Source organism: Macaca nemestrina, chromosome 18 (genome assembly GCF_043159975.1).
Source record: "Macaca nemestrina isolate mMacNem1 chromosome 18, mMacNem.hap1, whole genome shotgun sequence".
Lineage (NCBI taxonomy): Eukaryota > Metazoa > Chordata > Mammalia > Primates > Cercopithecidae > Macaca > Macaca nemestrina.
The window spans coordinates 57,072,724-57,092,328 of NC_092142.1; the positions used below are offsets into that span (position 1 = coordinate 57,072,724).

Here is a 19,605-nt window from a genome sequence, read left to right on the forward strand (position 1 = left end):
CTTATTTGGAAATAGCTTCTTTGCAGGTGTGATTAAGTTAAGGATCTCAAAGTGAGATCATCCCGGATTTAGGGTGGGCCCTAAATCCAATGACTGATGTCCTTTTAAAAGAACGGAGAGGGAGGCTTGACACACACAGACACAGAGGTAAAGGCTGTGTAGAGACGGAGGCAGGGACTGGAGGACAGCCAGAAGCCAAGGTTCGCCAAGGACCACGAGTGGCCAGCAGGAGCAAGGAGAGCGGCACGGGCATGTCTCGCTCAGAGTCCCAGGAGGAGCCGACCCTGCCAAAGCCTTGACCCTGGACTTCTGGCTCCTGCACTATGGGAGAATCAGTGTCTGTTGTTCTAAGCTGCCCAGTGTGTGCACATCTGTTATGGCAGCCCTAGAAAAGGAAACCAAGCCAGCTCCCCACCCTGTCCCCATGAGCCTGCCCACATGGCCACCCAGCATCCACCCATAACCCACATGCTCCAGACATTGCAGGGAGGCCCTGGCCACAGCTGGCGGAGAATCCCGCCTCCTTCCAGAGGGGAAGAGAAGAGGGTTCTGGTTCCTCAGATGCAGACCCTCTGGAGGCTCTCTGCCCCCAAGGAAATGTTTTTAGTTCCTTTAAGCAGAGGCTGCCAGGCCAGGTGGACTCGATTTGCTCTGTGACCTTGGGCAGGTGCTTTTGGTTCTCTGAGCTCTGCCCCCTGCGTGCCCCAACAGCCATGAGGGTCTCTGCTCTGTTGCCCCAGGTTGGCCACGAGCTTTCATGAAAGACTGCGTATGCCCTGCTTTGAGACAGGCCAGCTCTCCTCATGTCATCGCCATGATTACCATCAACCCTAACGCCCCCCATGCCTCTCCATCAGACCTGAGCTCCACAGTGCACTGGCCAGTGTGTGCTCCAGGCCACAGCGGCCACCCCCAGCTTCAGGGCACTCATGGAGACCACCATCGGCATAGTGGGGCTGGGGCTGGACACAGCCTTGCAGACACAGGGCAGAACTCAGAGCCCTGGGACACCCTGAGGCCTGTGGTTGAAGGGCTTGTGTCCAGGATGGAACAGGGGACGCCACCACCCACAGCCCCTGAGCTCTGCTCACAACTAGAACCCATCACAGGCCTGGCACATAGTAGGCTATCCTTAACTATGTACTGAATGAATGAATGGATGGATGGATGAATGAATGCCTGTTCACCGCATGCCTCTCTGGAGGCCATGAAGTGAAGAAAGAACAGATCCTGCCTCCAGCCCCTTCCTGGTCTCAGTCCTCTGTCCCCGATTCCTGGCTCAGGGCTGGGATAAAGGGCATCACATGCCTCCCCAACCCAGCCGCAGGTGACAGGGACCCCTCCAGCTCAAGGGAGCTGGAGGCTGTGGGGCCTAATTCCTCCAGTGAGACCCCCACCCCTCTCCATTCAGCTTGGCCAAACCCATTTGCCCAGCTGCCAGGGGATGGGAGCTCTCTGGGCATTACCAGCAGGAAGGAGAGCTCATCTGACTTAGCCCTGGGACTGTTTGCTCCGGAAAGAAGCTGGACATCAGGCTCCCGGGGCCTCCAGCCACCATCTGGCTCTGGGTCAGGCTCTGGCTACCTGGCCAGGCTGAACAGAGGTAGGGCCTGCAGAGCACAGGGCTCTCTCAGCTCCAGCTCAGGAGACCCTAACTGCCCCCTGTGTGAGTCCAGGTCTGGCCAGGGACAGCCCCCTTGCCCACATACAGTCAGACCCAAGGACACCAAGCAACCCTTCCTAATATGCACATGGGGACCCAGTAATGTGTCACTTACTGGTCTGCACATCACATATCCCAGGGGAGTCAGGCTCCTGCATGGAGAGAGAAAAAAGGGAAAATCCTGCCATGGCCTCTTCACCAGCCTCCCCGTTTCGGCCACCCCTTCCAGCACATGACCTTGACCCACGTCTCCAGGCCTTAGTTGTCCCACGGGATGGAGAAGACAGTCCCTCTGTGCCCAGGGCCAGTGAAGGATTTGAGGTGGGGGGAGGGGGCTTTGAGAGCTCGAGCCTTGGCTCAAGTGAATCAAGGTGAGGGCGACCCCAGACAGCCACAGCAGCGGGCACCTGCTCAGAAGAGCCAGGCCGAGCCCTTCAGTGACACAAAGACCCAGGACCTGGCCAGGCCTTCCTGTCTCTGGGGCCTAGACAGCTTTGTTTACAGAACCATTTACCTCCATTCTCACAGCCCTGGGTATGAAAATGCAGGTAAAGAGTTCTGTAAACAACTGACCATTGGTCAGCTGGGACAACTGAGGTTCTGAGAGGGGCCAGGGCTGAGGCCACACAGCCAGGAGAGAGATTAGGCTCCCCACTTCCCAGTTCCAGGTGCTTCTATAAAGACGTTCAATTGCACCCAAGAAAAAAGGGCCAGGTTCCTGGTTCATGAGGAAGGAGAGGAACGGGTGACGGGGTGCATGAGTGCTCTCCCTGGCCACTCATGTTGGAGCCCTAGGCTATCAGGAGTGCACATAGGGCCTGCCGGCTCCTGTGAGCCTTACTTCTTCCCAGAATCTGCGTATCTCCGGACCTTTGCAAATGCTTGGAGGCCACCTCCACTGGGAAGCCTTCCTTGATGCTCCCAGGAGGCTCCATTTCTGTGCCCCATGTCCTCTCTGCTCCCCCATGGAAGGACCTCCCCCACTGACTGTGAACCCCTGGCAGGAGGGGCTGGGCCACCACGTCTCAGGCCTGTGGCCACTGTGCCTCAGAGCGGGTGGAATGAGCGTGGGCCATGCAGACAGGAAGGCTGGGGGAGCTGGGCTCCTACCCAGGGTCCCTTCTTCCTGCTGTGCCTTCACACCCCAGGGACACAGGCCAACCATCCTGCTCCTTACCCGAGTTCCCAAGACCCCTCCTACCACCACCAAGGCCCCCACTTCATGCGCCCAGCACTGACCTGTTCCCCTATCTTCCCATGTAGCACTGGCTGCGGCAAAGCCATCTCCAGCCTGTGCAGGACCCACGCCACCAGCCTGCGGGTGGAAGAGAGTGTGCTGTGTCCAGGTGGGAAGGGTCGTGGGGAAACTGAGGCCAAAGTCAACTCATTCACAAGGCAGAAAACAAGCCTGCCAAAAGGCAGAGCCTGCCAGGAGCCAGAGCCCAGGTTTCCAGCCTGAAAACCATTTCCCCCGCCCTCCACCCTCCCTAAGTGAGCTTCTGGCTACTGTTCAGGCCCCAGCAGGTAGCTCAGGCTCCCCCAACCCTCCCACCCATCCCCGGAAGGGAGTGCATTTTGGGCATCTCACACATGGAAAGTGGCAACACCTGTCCTGATTTCCTTCCCTCCTTCCTTCCTTCCCTTCTCTTTTTCTTCCTTCTTTCTTTCTTGACTTGGTGGCCCAGGCTGGTGTGATCATAGCTCACTCCCATCTCAGCCTCCTGAGCAGCTGGGACTACAGGCACATGCCATCATGCCCGGCTGTTTTTTGTTTTTGTTTTTGTTTTTGTTTTAATTTTTTTGTAGAGATGGAGTCTTGCTATGTTGCCCAGGCTGGTCTCAAACTCCTGCTCCCACAGCTTCCCAAAGTACTCAGATTACAGGCATGAGCCACTGCACCCAGCCTGTATCCCATTTTAAATACATGTATCCTCTGGCCCAGGAACTCCATTTCCACTGATTTATCCTCCAGATTTACTTGTGTGTGAACCCAGTGATGCATGCACGGGCTATTGATTGTGGCAAAAGAGTGAAAACAAATGTAAATGTCCACTGAGTAGTTAAATAAAAACTGGTGCATCCATTTAATGCAGCTGTCAAAGAAAGAATGCAGTAAGACCTGTGTGGATAAAACAGCTTCTAAGACACATTTTTCAAGTTAAGAAAAAAAAAGAAGCAAGCCAGACGGGGTGGCTCATGCCTGTAATCTCAGCACTTTGGGAGGCCGAGGTGGTCAGACTGCTTGAGGTCCGGAGTTCTAGACCAGCCTGGCCAACACAGTGAAACCCCCATCTCTACTAAAAATACAAAAGTTAGCCGGGCGTGGTGGCCTGCACCCGTAATCCCAGCTACTCAGGAGGCTGAGGCAGGAGAATCGCTTGAACCTGGGAGGCAGAAGTTGCAGTGAGCCGAGATTGTGCCACTGCATTCCAGCCTGGGAGACAGAGCAAGACTCTGTCTCAAAAAAAAAAAAGGAAAGTGCAGAAGAGTAGGTATAGTTTGCTCCTGTCAGGTGTGTGTTGAAGAAAAAAGAAAAAAAAAAAAAAAAAAAAAAAAAAAAACACGTACCCAACGCTTGAAAGCTTGGACATGCATAGAAACGTGGGAAAGGGCACGAAGCTGATGTGGCTGCCTTGGGAAGGGGTCTGCACACATCCAGTAGAATTTTCTTCCAGGTTTCCTGGAGGTTAGGTGTTGGGCAGGGACTACGTACTCATCCTGCTCCCTGGTGGGAGGCGCAGCATTGAGGGTGGCTCACCTGGCAGTGTCCCTGGGTGGTGGCAGGGAGGAGGCCTGGGCCTGGGAGCTAGGCTGGGGCTCTGGAGCTGGCACCTCCTTGGGTTCCTCCTTGGGCTGCAGGGGGATGGCAGTGGGCAGGGGGGCGCTCTCCCGGGCCTGCAGCTTGGGCCCTGTTTCCTGGGGGCATCCTGGAGGCACTAAACAGCGGGGAAAGCAGGAGCTAGAGACGCTGTCCCTTGAGGGCTTCCTCCAACCCCTCAAGGGCACAGGGGCCAGATTCAGGCACTAACAGGACTGAATGGGGAGCCCTTTGGGACCACTTCACCCATTCCTATCCTCAAACAGACCAGACAGACAAGGGAACTGAGGCCCAGGGAGGGGAAGGGACTTATCCAAGACCCACACGTCTCTTCCAGGACTCTGGCTTCCCAGTCTGGACTGGGGAGGGGATTCTGGTGTCCCCTACAGCAGCCTGCTCCTGGCAAGCCCTGAACCCCATCCTAGTCTGGGTGGGGGCTAAGGGCCTCCAGGGGATTCTCCAGGGCCCAGTTGACCCCCGAGCCCAGCCCGTGACCATCCCAGGCAGCCCCCTCCTGAGCTCCCCTCCCTGTACCTGGGTCCGAGGCAGCACCTGTAGCAACTGCAGGCTCATCTCTCCAGACCTGGGTGACAAACAGGGCACAATGTCATGGGCCATAGCAAGCTCTGTGCACTTCCCCAACCCCCACTACCAGCTGTGCACTGGCCCAAGGCTGGTGAGTGGGGGGCTTGGGGGGTCTCTCCTTCTGAATCCCCGCCACCTCTCGCAGTCACTCCTCCCCATCAAGGACTCTCCAAGGGGGGCATCGCCCTCTTCTGAGTTCCAGGGGGGTGGGGACAGCCTGCTGGAGGAGGCAGGCCCTCCTGGGGCCCCAGAAACCACCCCCCCATATACTCAACTCCCTGCCCCTCCCTTCCTTGGCTCACCTCGGAGGATCTGGGGGGCTGAGGAAGCACTCTCTCCAGATTCTGCTCCAGCCACAGGAGCAGACGTGACCCGGGCCTGCAGAGGGGCCAGTGGTCAGCAGAGCGCCCTGAGGGAACAGGTCAGTGCACTACCTAACAGCCCACCGCGGGGCCCGCCCCGGACCAGCCCTTCCATGGCCTCCACCACTGCTCTGTGTAGTGGCGGCCTTGTCCTGGAAACTCTCAAAGGGCCCCAAGGCGGTGGGGAAATCCTGCCAGACTCCAATTCTGAGCCAGGGCTGGACCAGGCTCTGGAACCACAGCCGTGGCTTCCTGAGGCATCAGAGGAGAGGCAAGAGCCGCTCGAGGACCTGAGTGCAGCCCTGGGGGCTCCCTGTGCTGGAACAGACAGGGCTGGCTGGCTGCACGGGAGTGTGACCTGTGCCATCACACAAGGCCTTAGACTTAGAAGGACCTGGTTTTGGTTTCATACTCTGCTGTCACAGTCTGAAAACATTTTTTAAAAAATTTTAAGGGGCCTGCATTTGCATTTGCCTGGGGCCCCACAAATTAATTATGTGGCTGGTCCTAAGGTCAAGCATTGGATCCCAAATCCATCTGGCCTCTGGGAAGCCCCACTCTCTTCAGGGAGGCACCATGTTCCCAGGACAACCGGTTCCCCCAAGTATGGCCCAAAAGAAGGCTGGTGAGTCCTCTAGGTGCCCTCATCCTAAATTGCTTTCATGGTCTCAGGAATCAGCAGCGCACGTCTCAGAAGGAAGTAGGGGACCAAAAGACACAGAGAGCAAGCTGCAGCAAGGAATGAATGAATGAATGAATGAATGAAGTGTGTGATTATATACAAGTATGTTCATTCATGCATGCATTTGTCCTGTGTGTGCTGAGTCCTCACTCTGATAGGTGCTGTGCCGGGCACCAAGGGTTCAGTAGTGACCAGGACAAAAGCCCCTGCCCTCAAGGAGCCAGCAGTCTAATGAATGAATGAGTGAAGGAATGAATGAATGGGGTGAATGGGGTGAATGGAGATGAATGCATGTCTCTGGATTTCCAGCAGAAATTACAAACTGGGAGCTTCAAGCTTACTTTGGAAGTCTACAGTGTCCTGAAAACTTCTTGATTAAAATTTGAGGGTTTTACATAAAAAGCTAGATTTCTAGCTTCTCTTGAAAACCTGGAGGACCTGGCCACACAGGGCCTAAACACCTGCAAGGAAGAGGCAGTTGAAACTGAGCAGGGCCCCTTCTCGGAGCTCCCTGGCTCCCCTCTTTGCCAGAGTCCCCCCGCCAGCCTGCCACCCTTACTGATGGGGCAGCCACCCCTCCCTGAGTCAGCTCTGAGAGGTCAGACACTGAGGCCAGCCTGGGCACCCTGATGTCCCCCACAGTGAGCCAAGCCCTGCTTCCAGGCTCCACACGGAGCCTACTTACATGAAGCCCACCTGTGAGGAGCTCATCCCTGCCCCTCCCCATTCTCAGAGGGTGGCCCCACCCAGGGGCCTCTCAGTCATCCCTGGGTGCACCCAGGGACCTTCTGCCACAAACTATGAGCAGCACACGGTCCACTGTCCCCATTCTATGGCTGGAAACAGGCATAGAGGAGACGGGAGGCACATCCAAGGTCATACCCTGAGGTGGTAACAGACCCTGCTCCTGAACCCAAGGCCCTGTTACTCCTACCACATACATACAGATGACAGTGACACTCAGGGACAGGGACTCACCTCATGTATTGGGCCTTGAGGGCCTCATTGGGTTCATCTGTGCACCCTGCAGGGTCAGAAAATACAGAAAGGCAGTCAGTAGCAGACCTGCCCCAGCCCCCTGGGCAGCCTGGAGTGGGCACCGAGAGCCCAACTCAATCCCAGGCTCGAACTCAGGGTCGATCAGATGAGAAGATCTGGCCTGGGCAGAGGCTCCCAAGGGGCAGGGCCCATCCCAGCAACCCCTCAGCCCCTCAGCCCTGCCGCTGAAAAGCTATCCTGCCGCTTGGTCTTACCTGTGTCCCCAGTGCTGCCGTGCCCCAGGATCTGCCAGGGACAGATAGATAGACATGGGCGGGGAGCCCAAGGGCAGCCTCCCCACAGCCCCTCTCCGACCCAGCCCCTTCAACCTCCAGCCCCAGCAGTACCTGAGCCGGGTCCTCTGTGACGCTATGGACAGGCTGTGGGATCACCTTCTCCACGCCCTTCATGAGCCAGGTCAGCACCCTGCGGCTGGGACTGCGATGGACAGAGACACCAGCCTGCCGCCAACTTCCCCTAGCTCAATGAGGCCCTCGAGGCCCAAGACACTAGGTGAGTCCCCGTCCCTGAGTGTCACTGTCATCTGTATGTGTGTGGTGTGGTTATTGGAAAGTACCTACATGTTACCACTGGCCCAAGGCAAGTCCAGTGTCCGAAAGAACTTGGCTTGAATCCTAAACCACTGTCTCCCCACTGGGAGATTCAGACCCATCTCCTCCCCAAGAAACTCCATGTGCTTCTCTGGAAAATGGGGGATGCTGCTGCTTCGTGAGGCCAGGCAGACCGGGTGCCATTCGGAGTCCACCCCCCATGGATGCTTAGGACAGAGCAGCTGACTTTCCTCTCCTCCTGCCTCCCACTGTCCTGCTCTGAGCACACATCATGCTCCCAAAGGGCCAAGGTTTGCTGCCGGTGTAATGCTGTGGCAGAGGCTGAGCAGCCTAAATGTGAAGGTCACAGCCTCCCTGCCTGAGGCCAGCCCAGCCCCAGCCATGCTCAGGCCCCAAGCACCATGGTGTGAAATGTCTGAACCAACTGGGAGATTCCATGCAAAAGCCTGGATTTCTGGCTTCTCTGGGAAAAGCAGAAGTTCTGACCCCATTGGGCCTGCATCTCACCCGAGCACTGAGAAACATCCGGCCCCCTGTACAGGGGCGCTCACTAGGCAGCTCTGACCCACTGTTTCTTTTGGTCACATTGCCCTGCCCTCAAGGAGCCAGCAGTCTAATGAATGAATGAGTGAAGGAATGAATGAATGGGGTGAATGGAGATGAATGCATGACTCTGGATTTCCAGCAGAAATTACAAACTGGGAGCTTCAGGCTTACTGTGGGAGAGCCCACCATCCACCTGAAGCTCACTTCAGCCAATTCCCAGGATGTCCCAGGGCTTTCCCCAGAATGACAGCAGAGCTGAGGGCAGTACTCATCCACCCCCCATCCCTAGGGCTCCCTAGCTAGGAGGGGAGTCGGGGGCAGGTTGGCCCTGAAGAGAGGGGAGGGTGGTAAAGTACCTGTTCATTTCAGAACTCTCAGCACCCTGGGCCTGGAGGGATATGGCAGAAGTAAGGGCAGCCTCCTTGGTCTCTGGAAAAGAATCTCTCATCCTTCAGATCTAGGGCCTCAGAGAGGCCCATTTCTACCCTGCTTGGGGAGATCAAGTCAGGGAAGCAGAGAGAGCCCCCAAGGGGTCAGAAAGCCAGGCTCCAGCTCAGATCAACTGAAGTCTCCGGGAGCCCACCCTTAGCTTCTCTGAGCCTCAGTTTCCTTATCTGCGAAATGGGTCTGCCAACCTCGTGGGCTCTGCGAGGCTCCAGGGGGAGAATGCCGGCCCTCCTGCCCTGCCAGCCTGGGCTTCCGCACTCTCACTCACCCTGAGGACTTGGGTCCGCCACAGCCACTTCCTCCTCCTTGAGTGACTCTTCGGGGGGCTAGAGGGTTCAAACACGGCCAGTAAGCCCTAGGTGAGACCAGCCTGGTTTGGACAGGGGCAGCCCCTGATTCTCCCTCAAGGGATCCCTGCCCCACAAAAGACCCGAACAGCTCTTTCCTCAGCATCGTCTCTGTAAATCCTGGTGGCCTTACCTTCCACCTGGGATACTCCCTTCCTCCTAGCCCCAGGGACCCCTCATCTGGGGCTGGGGGCCCTCACAGCCCCCAAGGTCCAAGGTGGCCTCCCAGCCTCCCAGGCCTAAAATATCCCCAGGAGGCTGCCCCACTTTAGTGGCCTGAGAGGGGAGAGGACCATTTAGAGATAGTTATGAAGTCTTGAGGCAGGCTGAGGGGAAGAGGGAGATGGGAGGAGTCCACGCCCCTCATCCCCCACCAGGGCGCTCCCTCTCCTTCTGGCCCAAACTTTCCATTCCTCCCTAGTAGCCAGCTGGAGTTTGGCCTCTGCTATCTGCCTTTCACCTGCCTCTGCAGCTACACCTCCTGCTACGACATGCACATATGTGTATGTACAAACAAACATACATGCACACACATACACACAAATGTGTGCATACTCTCATTCACATACATACATGAACAGACATACAATATGAGCGTATGTACACATACATATGCATACATACAGTGACACACAAATATCAACATGCATATATACACACATGTGCAGACACAAAAATAAGTGCATGTGCACACATGTACAGGCAAAAACATATGTACATATACATGTGTATGTACATATGCATACATGCCCCAACACACATATATGTGCATACAGTCATATGCAAACGTGCATATACACACATGCATGCATACAGATACACACATGCATATGCCTGCCGGTGTAGAGACACACAACATGCACATATGCATAGGTACATTGCATATGATTACAAGTGCAGAAATATGTGTATACACACATATGCTCACACACTTGCATATTTGCAAATACACACAAGCATGTGCATATGGATATGCACATACACACAGATTTCTGCATCTAAACATACATGAACATCCATGCACAGACACAAAATGTGTATATATACACATGTGGAGACAACTGTGTATATACACATACACATGACACAGTCACAGACACACAAACATGCATACACATAGAAATACATGAGTACACTCACATACTCAGAAATATGTAGACACATACACATACACACTAGCATGTCACACAAACACATGGAACCACAGACATACTAATACATGTGCACATAAACATATGTGCAAACACATACACATGCATTCATGTACATATATGCTCACATACATTGTCATGCACACCCAATTTGCAAATACATATGTGCAGACACAGACATACCAAGAGCACACTACACATATATGACATATACGTGTATATACATGCAACATATACACATGCATACACACACGCTATACCTGTTTCCTAAACACACCCTGCCCTTCTCTAGTAACAGCCTTTCCTCTGCCAGGAATGCCCAGCATCACCATCTCCCTGGGTTAAAATTCTGCTCCATCCTCTGCGTCTAAAAAGCTCTCCCCCATCAGCCGCCAATCTCCAAAGTGAAGATGACTGTCCCTCTTCTGAGCTCCCACTGTTTGATCTGACACACTTTTCTGGCTCCCCAAGAAGGGGAGAGCTGAGGCCAATGTTGGGGCTCACCACATTCCCTCCTCCCCACCTGTGTCTCTTGGCAGAATGAACTGGCTGGGCTCTTGTCTGCTGACCCCCCGGGGCAAGGCCTATTCATCTTTATGCTTTCGGCACTGACCACAGGGCCTGGCATCAATTAGAAGCTCAATCACATCTGTCGAATTGAGCTGCTGAATTAGTTGTCATCCACCTCCTGAATGGATGGGTTGCAGAGGAAAAGTTCTGGAGAAATACTCCACAGTGTGGCCTATGGATCCATGCCAGTCTGCAAATTGTTAATGGTCCATGATGATTAAGCAGTTTGCACCAGAATGTTTATCAATGCACTGCTTCCTTCATTGAGAAAGTCTTGGTACAAAATAAATAGCAACTAAATCAATCGGTGTACTTAGCTACAGAGTAGATTTACATTCTGGTACAAACTGCTTAACCATCATGGACTAGTAATAAACAGTTCATGGACTGGCTCCTGTGAGTAGCTCTGTTCTGAACTCCAGAGGTTAGCAAAATACGGCCTGTGGGCCAAATCTAGGCTATTGCTCGTTTTTATAAATAAAATTGTATTGGAACCCAGCTATGCTCATTCATTCATGCACTACCTATAACTGTTTTCACACTATAATCGCAGAATTGAGTAATTAACAGAGATAGCATCACCCACAAAGCCTAAAATATTTACTATCTAGCCTTTTACAGAAAATGTTAGTCTTGGGCCAGCCCTATCCACTGTCTGAACCTGAGTTTTCTCATTTGAACAAGTGTGGGACCCTGTGACCCTCACTTTTCCTTCTGATGCTAACCTTTTCCACTGTAGAAGGTCCCTGGAGAGCAGGTGGCCCAAACTGGGAAGACCCTGAGCAGCAAGGCCGGCCTGCCCCTCCTCCCCCTCCACCTCTCACCATGGACTCGGACTCTGTCTCAGCCTCCTCAGGGTTTGGCTCTGGTTCCACCTCTGCCTCCAGCTCTGGCTCTGGTTCCACTTTCTCTTCCTCCTGCATCTTGGTCTTCCGAGGGGTTCCTGGGGGCTGAGGCAGCACCCTCTGGACCCAGCCCAACATCCTGACACCTGTAGGAGACAGTGTCCTTAGCCCTCCCTGGAGCACTCACAGTTGCTCCCGCCACTTATGGACCACTCTTGTGAGTTGTACATTTCCTTTTCCTTCATCAACTTTAAAAATATTTCGACTGTGTGCGGTGGCTCACACCTGTAATCCCAGCAATGTGGGAGGCTGAGGTGGACAGATTGCTTGAACCCAGGAGTTTGAGATCAGCCTGGGCAAGATAGCGAGACCCTCGTCTCTACAAAATATTTTTTAAATTAGCCAGGTGTAGTGGCTCACTCCTGTAGTCCCAGCTACTCAGGAGGCTGAGGTGAGAGGATCATTTGAGCCTAGGAGGTCGAGGCAGCAGTGAGTCATAATGCACCACTGTACTCCAGCCTGCGCAATAGAGTGAGACCCTGTCTCAAAAAATATATAATATATATACACACATATATATTTGATATACATATACACATATATATTACATATATACACAGATATATGTGTGCATATATATTTCTGCAATTTTATCTCTAGGTATTTACCTTATAGAATTACTCAAGGCCATAAATATATGTGTACAAAGAAGCTGGTTGTTATAGCGAAAAAAGGAAAAACACCCAAATATTCATCAAGAGGCGATTGGTTATTGGAAAGTACTTACATGTACCTAAATGTTCATCTGTAAGAGAGGCATGTATTAAGTAAGTTACACTATATCCAATAATGGACTATTACGGGGGCATTAAAAAGAAAGAAGCAGTCTAACCGAGCTAGCAAGAAGATGTGCCTGCTCTGAAGTCAAGTCATGAGCAGATCACTTAATGTCTCTGTACCTCAGTTTGCTTGTCGGTAAAATAGGGATATTAATAGTACCTACCTCATGGGTTAATTGTGAGGATAAAATGAATTGATAAGTGTAACATACTTAGGCCAAGCGCAGTGGCTCACGCCTATAATCCCAGCACTTTGGGAGGCCGAAGTGGGCGGATCACTTGTGGCCAGGAGTTCCAGACCAGCTTAGCCCACATGGGGAAGCCTCATGTCTACTAAAAATACAAAAATTAGTTGGGCATGATGGCGGGCACCTGTAATCCCAGCTACTCAGTAGGCGGAGGCACAAGAATCACTTGAACCCAGGAGGTGGAGGTTGCAGTGAGCCAAGATCGTGCCACTGCACTCCAGCCCGGGTGACAGAGTGAGATCCTGTCTCAATAATAATAATAATAATAAGTGGAACATACTCAGAACAGTGATTGGCACATGCCAAGGGCTTAATAAATGTTGGCTATGACTATTACATGGTATCAAATGAAAACATTAATTGTGTAATATGCATGTACTGCATAATTTCATAAGTAAAAATATTCATTATGAGTAATACATGAGTGGAAAATCTGTTTTAAGATAAAATTAACCTATGTTCATCATTTTTAAAATTTTTAAGGTAAAATGGGCTGGGTGCAGTGGCTTATGCCTGTGATCCCAGCACTTTGGCAGGCCAAGATGAGAGGATCACTTGAGCTCAGGAGCTCAAGACCACCGTGGGCAACATAGCAAGACCCTATCTCTATTTAAAAAAAAAAAAAAAAATCTTGCTGTGGTGGTGTGCACCTGTAGTCCCAGCTACTCAGGAGGCTGAGGCAGGGGGTCGAGGCTTCAGTGACCATGCCACTGCACTTCTGCCTGGGTGACAAAGCAAGATCCTGTCTCAAAAAAAAAAGAAAAAAAAAAGTGGGCCTGGCATGGTGGCTCACTCTTGTAATCCCAGAACTTTGGGAGGCCAAGGCAGGCAGATCACCTGAGGTCAGGAGTTTGAGACCAGCCTAGTCAACATGGTGAAACCCAATCTCCACTAAAAATACAAAAATTAGCTGGGTACAGTGGTGCGTGCCTGTAATCCCAGCTACTCCGGAGGCTGAGGCAGGAGAATCGCTTGAACCCGGGAGGTAGAGGTTGCAGTGAGCAGAGATTGCGCCACTGCACTCCAGCCTGGGTGACAGAGTGAGACTCCTCCAAAAAAAGAAAAAGGTTGGGCGTGGTGACACACACCTGTAATCCCAGCACTTTAGGAGACTGAGGCAGGCGGATGGCTTGAGCTCAGGAGTTCAAGACCAGCCTGGGCAACATGATGAAATCCTGTCTCTACCAAAAATACAAAAAGTTAGCCCAGCATGGTGGCACACGCCTGTAGTACCAGTTACTCAGGAGGCTGAGGCACGAGAATCACTGGAGCCCAAAAACTGGAGGTTGCAGTCAGCCAAGATCTCGCCATTGCACTCCAGCCTGGCCGACAGAGTGAGACCCTGTCTCAAAAATAAAATAAAATGCTTATAGTGCTATATTTTAAAAAAAGAAAGAAAAAGATAAAATGCCAGGTAAGCCTTTTTTCATGGTTTACTGTGTTATTTCAGTCCTACCTTATACAGGTTGTTTCTGGTTGATTTCTGTTTGGGGAATGGGGAGCCCCAGCCCTTATGACTGAACCCCTGCAGGATGGCCTGGCCAGTGGGCAGTGTGCAGGTCAGTGTGTGCTAACTCCTAGCCCTAGATGTGCTCTTGTCCCACATGAGTGTGCCCCACCCCTCTCCCAGCCATGGGCAACCCAGGCTTTGGCAGAGTGTCTGTATGCCCCTTTCTGCCAGGGACCCTGGCCCCAGCTGAAGAGGGCAGCCCAGGCCAAGCCCAGCTCCCCAGAGCCCGCGGCTATGCTGCCTGCGCTCTACTTACAGCCCTGACCTCTGTTCCCGCTCTGGCATCAGCAGCGCAGCCTCTCCCATGAGAGGCTGTGGTGGGAACAGAGCTCTAAGTGTCAGATCCCTGGCTGAGCCTCCCAAAAAGTGAACTTGGGGCAGACATGACCCCTCCGGTCTTCCATTTCCCTGAAGGTGGGGGCGCAGACACAATGTTTTCCCAAGTCTGGACTGCCAGAGCTCACACGTTGGGATGGCAGATTTCACTGACCCCAACCAGCCACAGGCAGCCCCGAGAGCCAGGGCTGAGCTAAGTGCATTCTACTCACGATCATACTCATCCTCGCTCTCACCACCACGCCCCGCCCCTGCACTCAGTAAAATAAGAATTTTCATTATGCAGCACAGAAAGGTCAACAGAATCGCCTGAAGCAGCACAGCCAGCAGTGGCCAAGCTGAGTTTACACTCAGGTCTGCCCGATTCCAGCTGCCCCACATCTATTCCCAGGTGGTCGTGGCGTTTGCCGAGTGTTGGCCTCCTCTGCGGGCCAGGCCTGTAGACCCTTCCCAGCAGGCAGCAATTCTGGCTTGCATTTCTAAACCTTCTGGAAATGACTAAGGAAGCCTCCCTGATCCCCCATTTTTCTTTTTCCTCCTAAATGAGAATTTTTACAGGTCCCTCCCATCTTTCTCCCGTGTCCCTGCTGACCGCACTTTGATGAGGGAGGCTCAGGAGGGAAGGGGGCCCACGAGTGGCAGCTTGGGGAGCTATGGTGTTGCACCACCAGTATTTCCAGAATCTTCTGGAGAGCTGATGAAAATACAGATTCCTAGGTCCCTCAAGCCCTCCTGGGGGACCTAGGAATTTGCATTGCACAAGCTGTCCTGAAAATTCTGCTGCACGCTAAAGTCTGAGCTCCACCAGAGAGAGGGAAGCCGCAGGTTTCCCACCATGCCAGTTTGGTCCTGCCTAAATGCCTTTCTAGAGGGAGAACATGGGGATCCCCTCAGGGTCCCACCGAGCCTCCCCCTCATCCTGAGTTACCTGCTCAGATGCCAACCGCCAGCCAGGAATTGCCTTCTCGCTGCCACTAGTAGCTGGCCCCTCAGACACAAGGAAGATTAATTGGCAGTAGCTGGGCCGTGTGCAAAGGATTAGCGGGCGCTGAATGGGGGCAGGGGAGAAAAGAGGCTGTTGATGCCCAGGAAACCAGCAGCACCCTCCAACTCCCAGGGTCCAGCAAGGATGTGGGCCCCAGGGAAGGGCCCCTGCATGGCCCAGGTTTGGAGCACCATGGGTTGCCAGGGGACCTGCCCGGGTTACCAGGGGCCTGGCTTCCCACACACCTTGGCCAAGACACAGAGTGGCTGATGGGAGAATAACAGCTTGGAGTTCCCATGTGATGCCTGGAGACTCTTCAAAGTGGCAGGGGCTTGTCAGCTTCCACTCAGCCGTGGCAAGAGGCGTATCCCAACTCTCCAGTCCCCAGGCCAGGACGCAGGCAGATTCTTTCTGGCTCCCCTGCCTTGGGCTCTGCCAGAAAGGCTGTGTCCCAGGGCTAGGCCTTGAGGATGAATCCAAGGCCTGGCAGATGACTGAGGCATCTGACCTGCACGGTGAACTGAGGCTGGACACTAGAAGGGATACAGAGATCTAGGAGGAGAGGGCACAAGGGGACAGGGCCCAAGGAAAAGGGGCTCAGTGTGGAGGCTCTGAGGGATATTTGGCAAAGGCGCAGGACTTGATTTAATTACCTGAACCATTTCTAGAGTTCCTCCTTTCCTTTCTTTCTTCTTCTTTTTTTTTTTTTTTTTTTTTTTTTTTTGAGACGGAGTCTCGCTCTGTCGCCCAGGCTGGAGTGCAGTGGCCGGATCTCAGCTCACTGCAAGCTCCGCCTCCCGGGTTCACGCCATTCTCCTGCCTCAGCCTCCCCAGTAGCTGGGACTACAGGCGCCCGCCACCTCGCCCAGCTAGTTTTTTGTATTTTTTTAGTAGAGACGGGGTTTCACCGTGTTAGCCAGGATGGTCTCGATCTCCCGACCTCGTGATCTGCCTGTCTCAGCCTCCCAAAGTGCGGGGATTACAGGCGTGAGCCACCGCGCCCGGCCTCTTCTTCTTCTTCTTTTTTTTTTTTTTTTTAAGCCACGGTCTCTCTCTGTCACTCAGGCTAAGTGCAGTGGTGGGATCATGGCTCATTGCAGTCTCAACGTCTCAGGCTTAAGTGATCCTCCCATCTCAGCCTCCTGAGTAGCAGACGACTCATGTGTGCTGCCATGCCAGGCTAATTTCTATTTTTTTTTAGAGACAAGGGTCTCGCTATGTTGCCCAGGCTGGTCTCAAACTCCTGAATGCAAGCAATCCTCCTGCCTCAGCCTCTCATAGTATTGGGATTACAGATGTGAGCCACTGCACCTGGCCTAGAGCTCTTCCTTTGTGCCTGGCAGTGTGTCAGCCTTGGCACACTGAGCAAGACAGACATAGGCTCTGTCCTCATGGAGCTTACATTCCAATGGAGGAGATTACTGACAAATAAAGAATATTGCAAATTATGCTAAGTGCCATAAAAGAAACAGGGCAGAAGCGTGTGTTGTGGAGGGCAGTGGGGGTAGGTAGGCAGGCCCCTATGATGAGGTAGATGTATATTTGAGCTGAGACATGAAAAGCAAGAAAGACTCAGCTGTGAAAAGAGCTGGGTGAACGGTGCTCCAGACCAGGGACACTGCAACGAGAAAGGTTCTGAGGCTGGAATGAGCCTTGAGGAGCAGAATGGGGCCCTGGGAGCCTGGAGCTTAGTGGGTGCAGGGGAGAGTGGTGGGAGATGAGGTTGACAGGGGGCAGGGGCAGATGTTGTGAGGCCTATAGGCCACAGGAAGGAGTGTAGTTTTAGATGATGGTTTTGAACAGGGGCTGGGCATGATCTGTGTGGCTCCATGTAGCAGACAAGCATGGAAACAGGAAACTGGTCAGGAGGCTGCAGAGGGACAAGCCGATTGGCGACTGGATGAACCCTGACTTCCCCTCCAGTGCTGGGCTTCAAGACCTCTGATAATGCAACCTCCACAAGGCAAGTGATGCAAAAGAAAGTTCTTTCTGCCAGGAAGGCCAGACCCCAGTGGTAAAGCTCAAGGTACTCCCTGACCCTTCCCTACAAATATGCCAGGCTGCAAGGGTCAGAGCTCCTTCCCAGGGAACAGCAGCAAGCCCTTCTGCTCTGCCTGGGCCTGCGAGTAGCACAGGTGACATTCGCCCTTGCCTGCAGCCTGACGGGAGGGATGATGGGGCTTCAACTATGCTGGTGGGAGTACAGATAGGAGAAGGGAAAGGGGAGGAAAAAGGGGGGCATGGAGGGGCTCACCCAGGGCAACTGGGTGGCTGGTTTAGTGGGTGAACCAGTAAACCACCCCAGGCTGGTTTACACATGTACTGAAAAGAAGCAGCCTGGGGCTGGAAGTTTGGAGGAAGAATTTTGGGGGGAAAATAATGAGCACTACTTTGTTAAGATGTCTGAGAGAGGCTGGGTGCAGTGACTCATGCCTATAATCCTAGTACTTTGGGAGGCCGAGGCAGGTGGATCGCCTGAGGTCACGAGTTCGAGATCAGCCTGGCCAACATGGCAAAACTCTATCTCTACTAAAAATACTAAAATTAGTCAGGCATGGTGGCAGGTGCCTATAATCCCAGCTACTCTGGAGGCTGTGGCAGGAGAATCGCCTGAACCTGGTGGGTGGAGGTTGCAGTGAGCCAAGATCACACCACTGCACTCCAGCCTAAGGAAAAAAAAAAAAAATGTCTGAGAGATATCCAGGTTGAAATGTGACTGTGTGTGTGTGTGTGACTGTGTGTGTGTGACTTAGGGAGAGGTCTACTGGAGATAGAAATTTTGGAGGCCTCAGCCTGCAGATGATGCTTAAAGCCACAGGACTGACTGATATCACCTAGGAAACCCAAGGAAACAAAGGGGACCAGAGGTGGCACCTGGAACACTTGGGCTCACTCAGAGGATGCAAAAAGAGCAGGAGCTGGTAAAGGAGCCTTAAGGAGCTGCCAGGGATGGGGATGGAGAAGCAGAAGCATGGGGTGAGGTGAAAGCCAAGAGCAGTGGCTGTGTTGGAGTGAGGCAGTTATCCGAGGGGCCACTGAGCTGAGACTTGAAATGCATCTCTGGGATTGGGCAACTTAGCAGCAGTTGGAGAACCTGCAGAGTGGGAAGGAGGGAAAGTTAGATGGGCCTGAGTGAAGAGAAATGGGATCTAGGGTGGGGAAAATGAGCAAAACACAGCCACACAGAGTGGCTAAAGTTTGGATGAATCTCATGTGCATATATGTGGAGGGAAAGAAGCCAGATTCAAAAGAAGACCCCGGTGATCCATGCATACAAAGTTTCCAAAAGGCAAAATTAGCCTGTCCTGTCTATGGCTACAAACATAAGTACATTTGCAGTGTCTGGTTTTCTAGAAAGCCTAGAGTTGTTAAATAAAGTTTTCTACAGCTGCCCATAAATAAAAGTACTACAAGGAGGGAGAGTGGTTCCCTCTTGCTGGGTTGGGGATTGTGATTGGGAAGGCATATGTGGAAGCTTCTAGGGACTGGCAGGGCCAATGTCTTGCTTTCTTTTACTAAATTGGCTGGAATCTATTTTTCAAAACAACCTTATGGGAATATATATGCCATAAAGTTCACCCATGTTAAGTATACAATTCAATGAGTTTTATATTACTTATTATTTATTTATTTATTTATTTAAGACAGGGTCTCACTCTATCACCCAGGCTGGAGTGCAGTGGCGTGATCATAGCTCACCACAGGCTCAACCTTCTTAGCTGAAGTGATTCTCCCACCTCCGCCTCCCAAGTAGCTGTGACCACAGGCACACGCCACCAGGCCCAGCTAATTTTTGTATTTTTTGTAGAGACAGGGTTTTGCCATGTTTCCCAGGCTGGTCTCGAACTCCCAGGCTCAAGCAATTCACCCACTTGGGCTTCCCAGAGGGCTGGAATTACAGGCATGAGCCACCACCCCCGCCTAACTCAATGATTTTTAACAAATTGACTGAACTGTGCAACTCTCACCACATCTGGTTTTAGAACATTCCCATTGCCCCAGTAAGACCCCTCATGCCAGATGGTAACCACTCTTCATTCGTATACCCCAGTCCCAGGCAA

The 19,605-nt window shown here is 52.7% G+C and overlaps 1 protein-coding gene across 2 annotated transcripts in view; it reads right to left on the reverse strand.

The window, feature by feature from the left end:
* LOC105491524 (cyclic nucleotide gated channel subunit beta 1) overlaps positions 1–15,609 on the reverse strand; it is an 88,855-nt gene extending 73,246 nt beyond the window's left edge. For both annotated transcript variants that reach the window (XM_071084654.1, XM_071084655.1), the window contains exons 1-12: positions 15,488–15,609; positions 11,606–11,772; positions 8,982–9,039; positions 8,623–8,695; positions 7,496–7,586; positions 7,364–7,394; positions 7,089–7,134; positions 5,369–5,444; positions 5,016–5,064; positions 4,422–4,599; positions 2,903–2,978; positions 1,779–1,815 (exon numbers count right to left, since the gene is read on the reverse strand). In XM_071084654.1, coding sequence (XP_070940755.1) covers positions 1,779–1,815; positions 2,903–2,978; positions 4,422–4,599; positions 5,016–5,064; positions 5,369–5,444; positions 7,089–7,134; positions 7,364–7,394; positions 7,496–7,586; positions 8,623–8,695; positions 8,982–9,039; positions 11,606–11,764 — 874 coding nt within the window. In that variant the 5' untranslated portion in view covers positions 11,765–11,772; positions 15,488–15,609. The remainder of the gene's footprint in view (positions 1–1,778; positions 1,816–2,902; positions 2,979–4,421; positions 4,600–5,015; positions 5,065–5,368; positions 5,445–7,088; positions 7,135–7,363; positions 7,395–7,495; positions 7,587–8,622; positions 8,696–8,981; positions 9,040–11,605; positions 11,773–15,487) is intronic.
* Between the last annotated feature and the right edge of the window lie 3,996 nt (positions 15,610–19,605).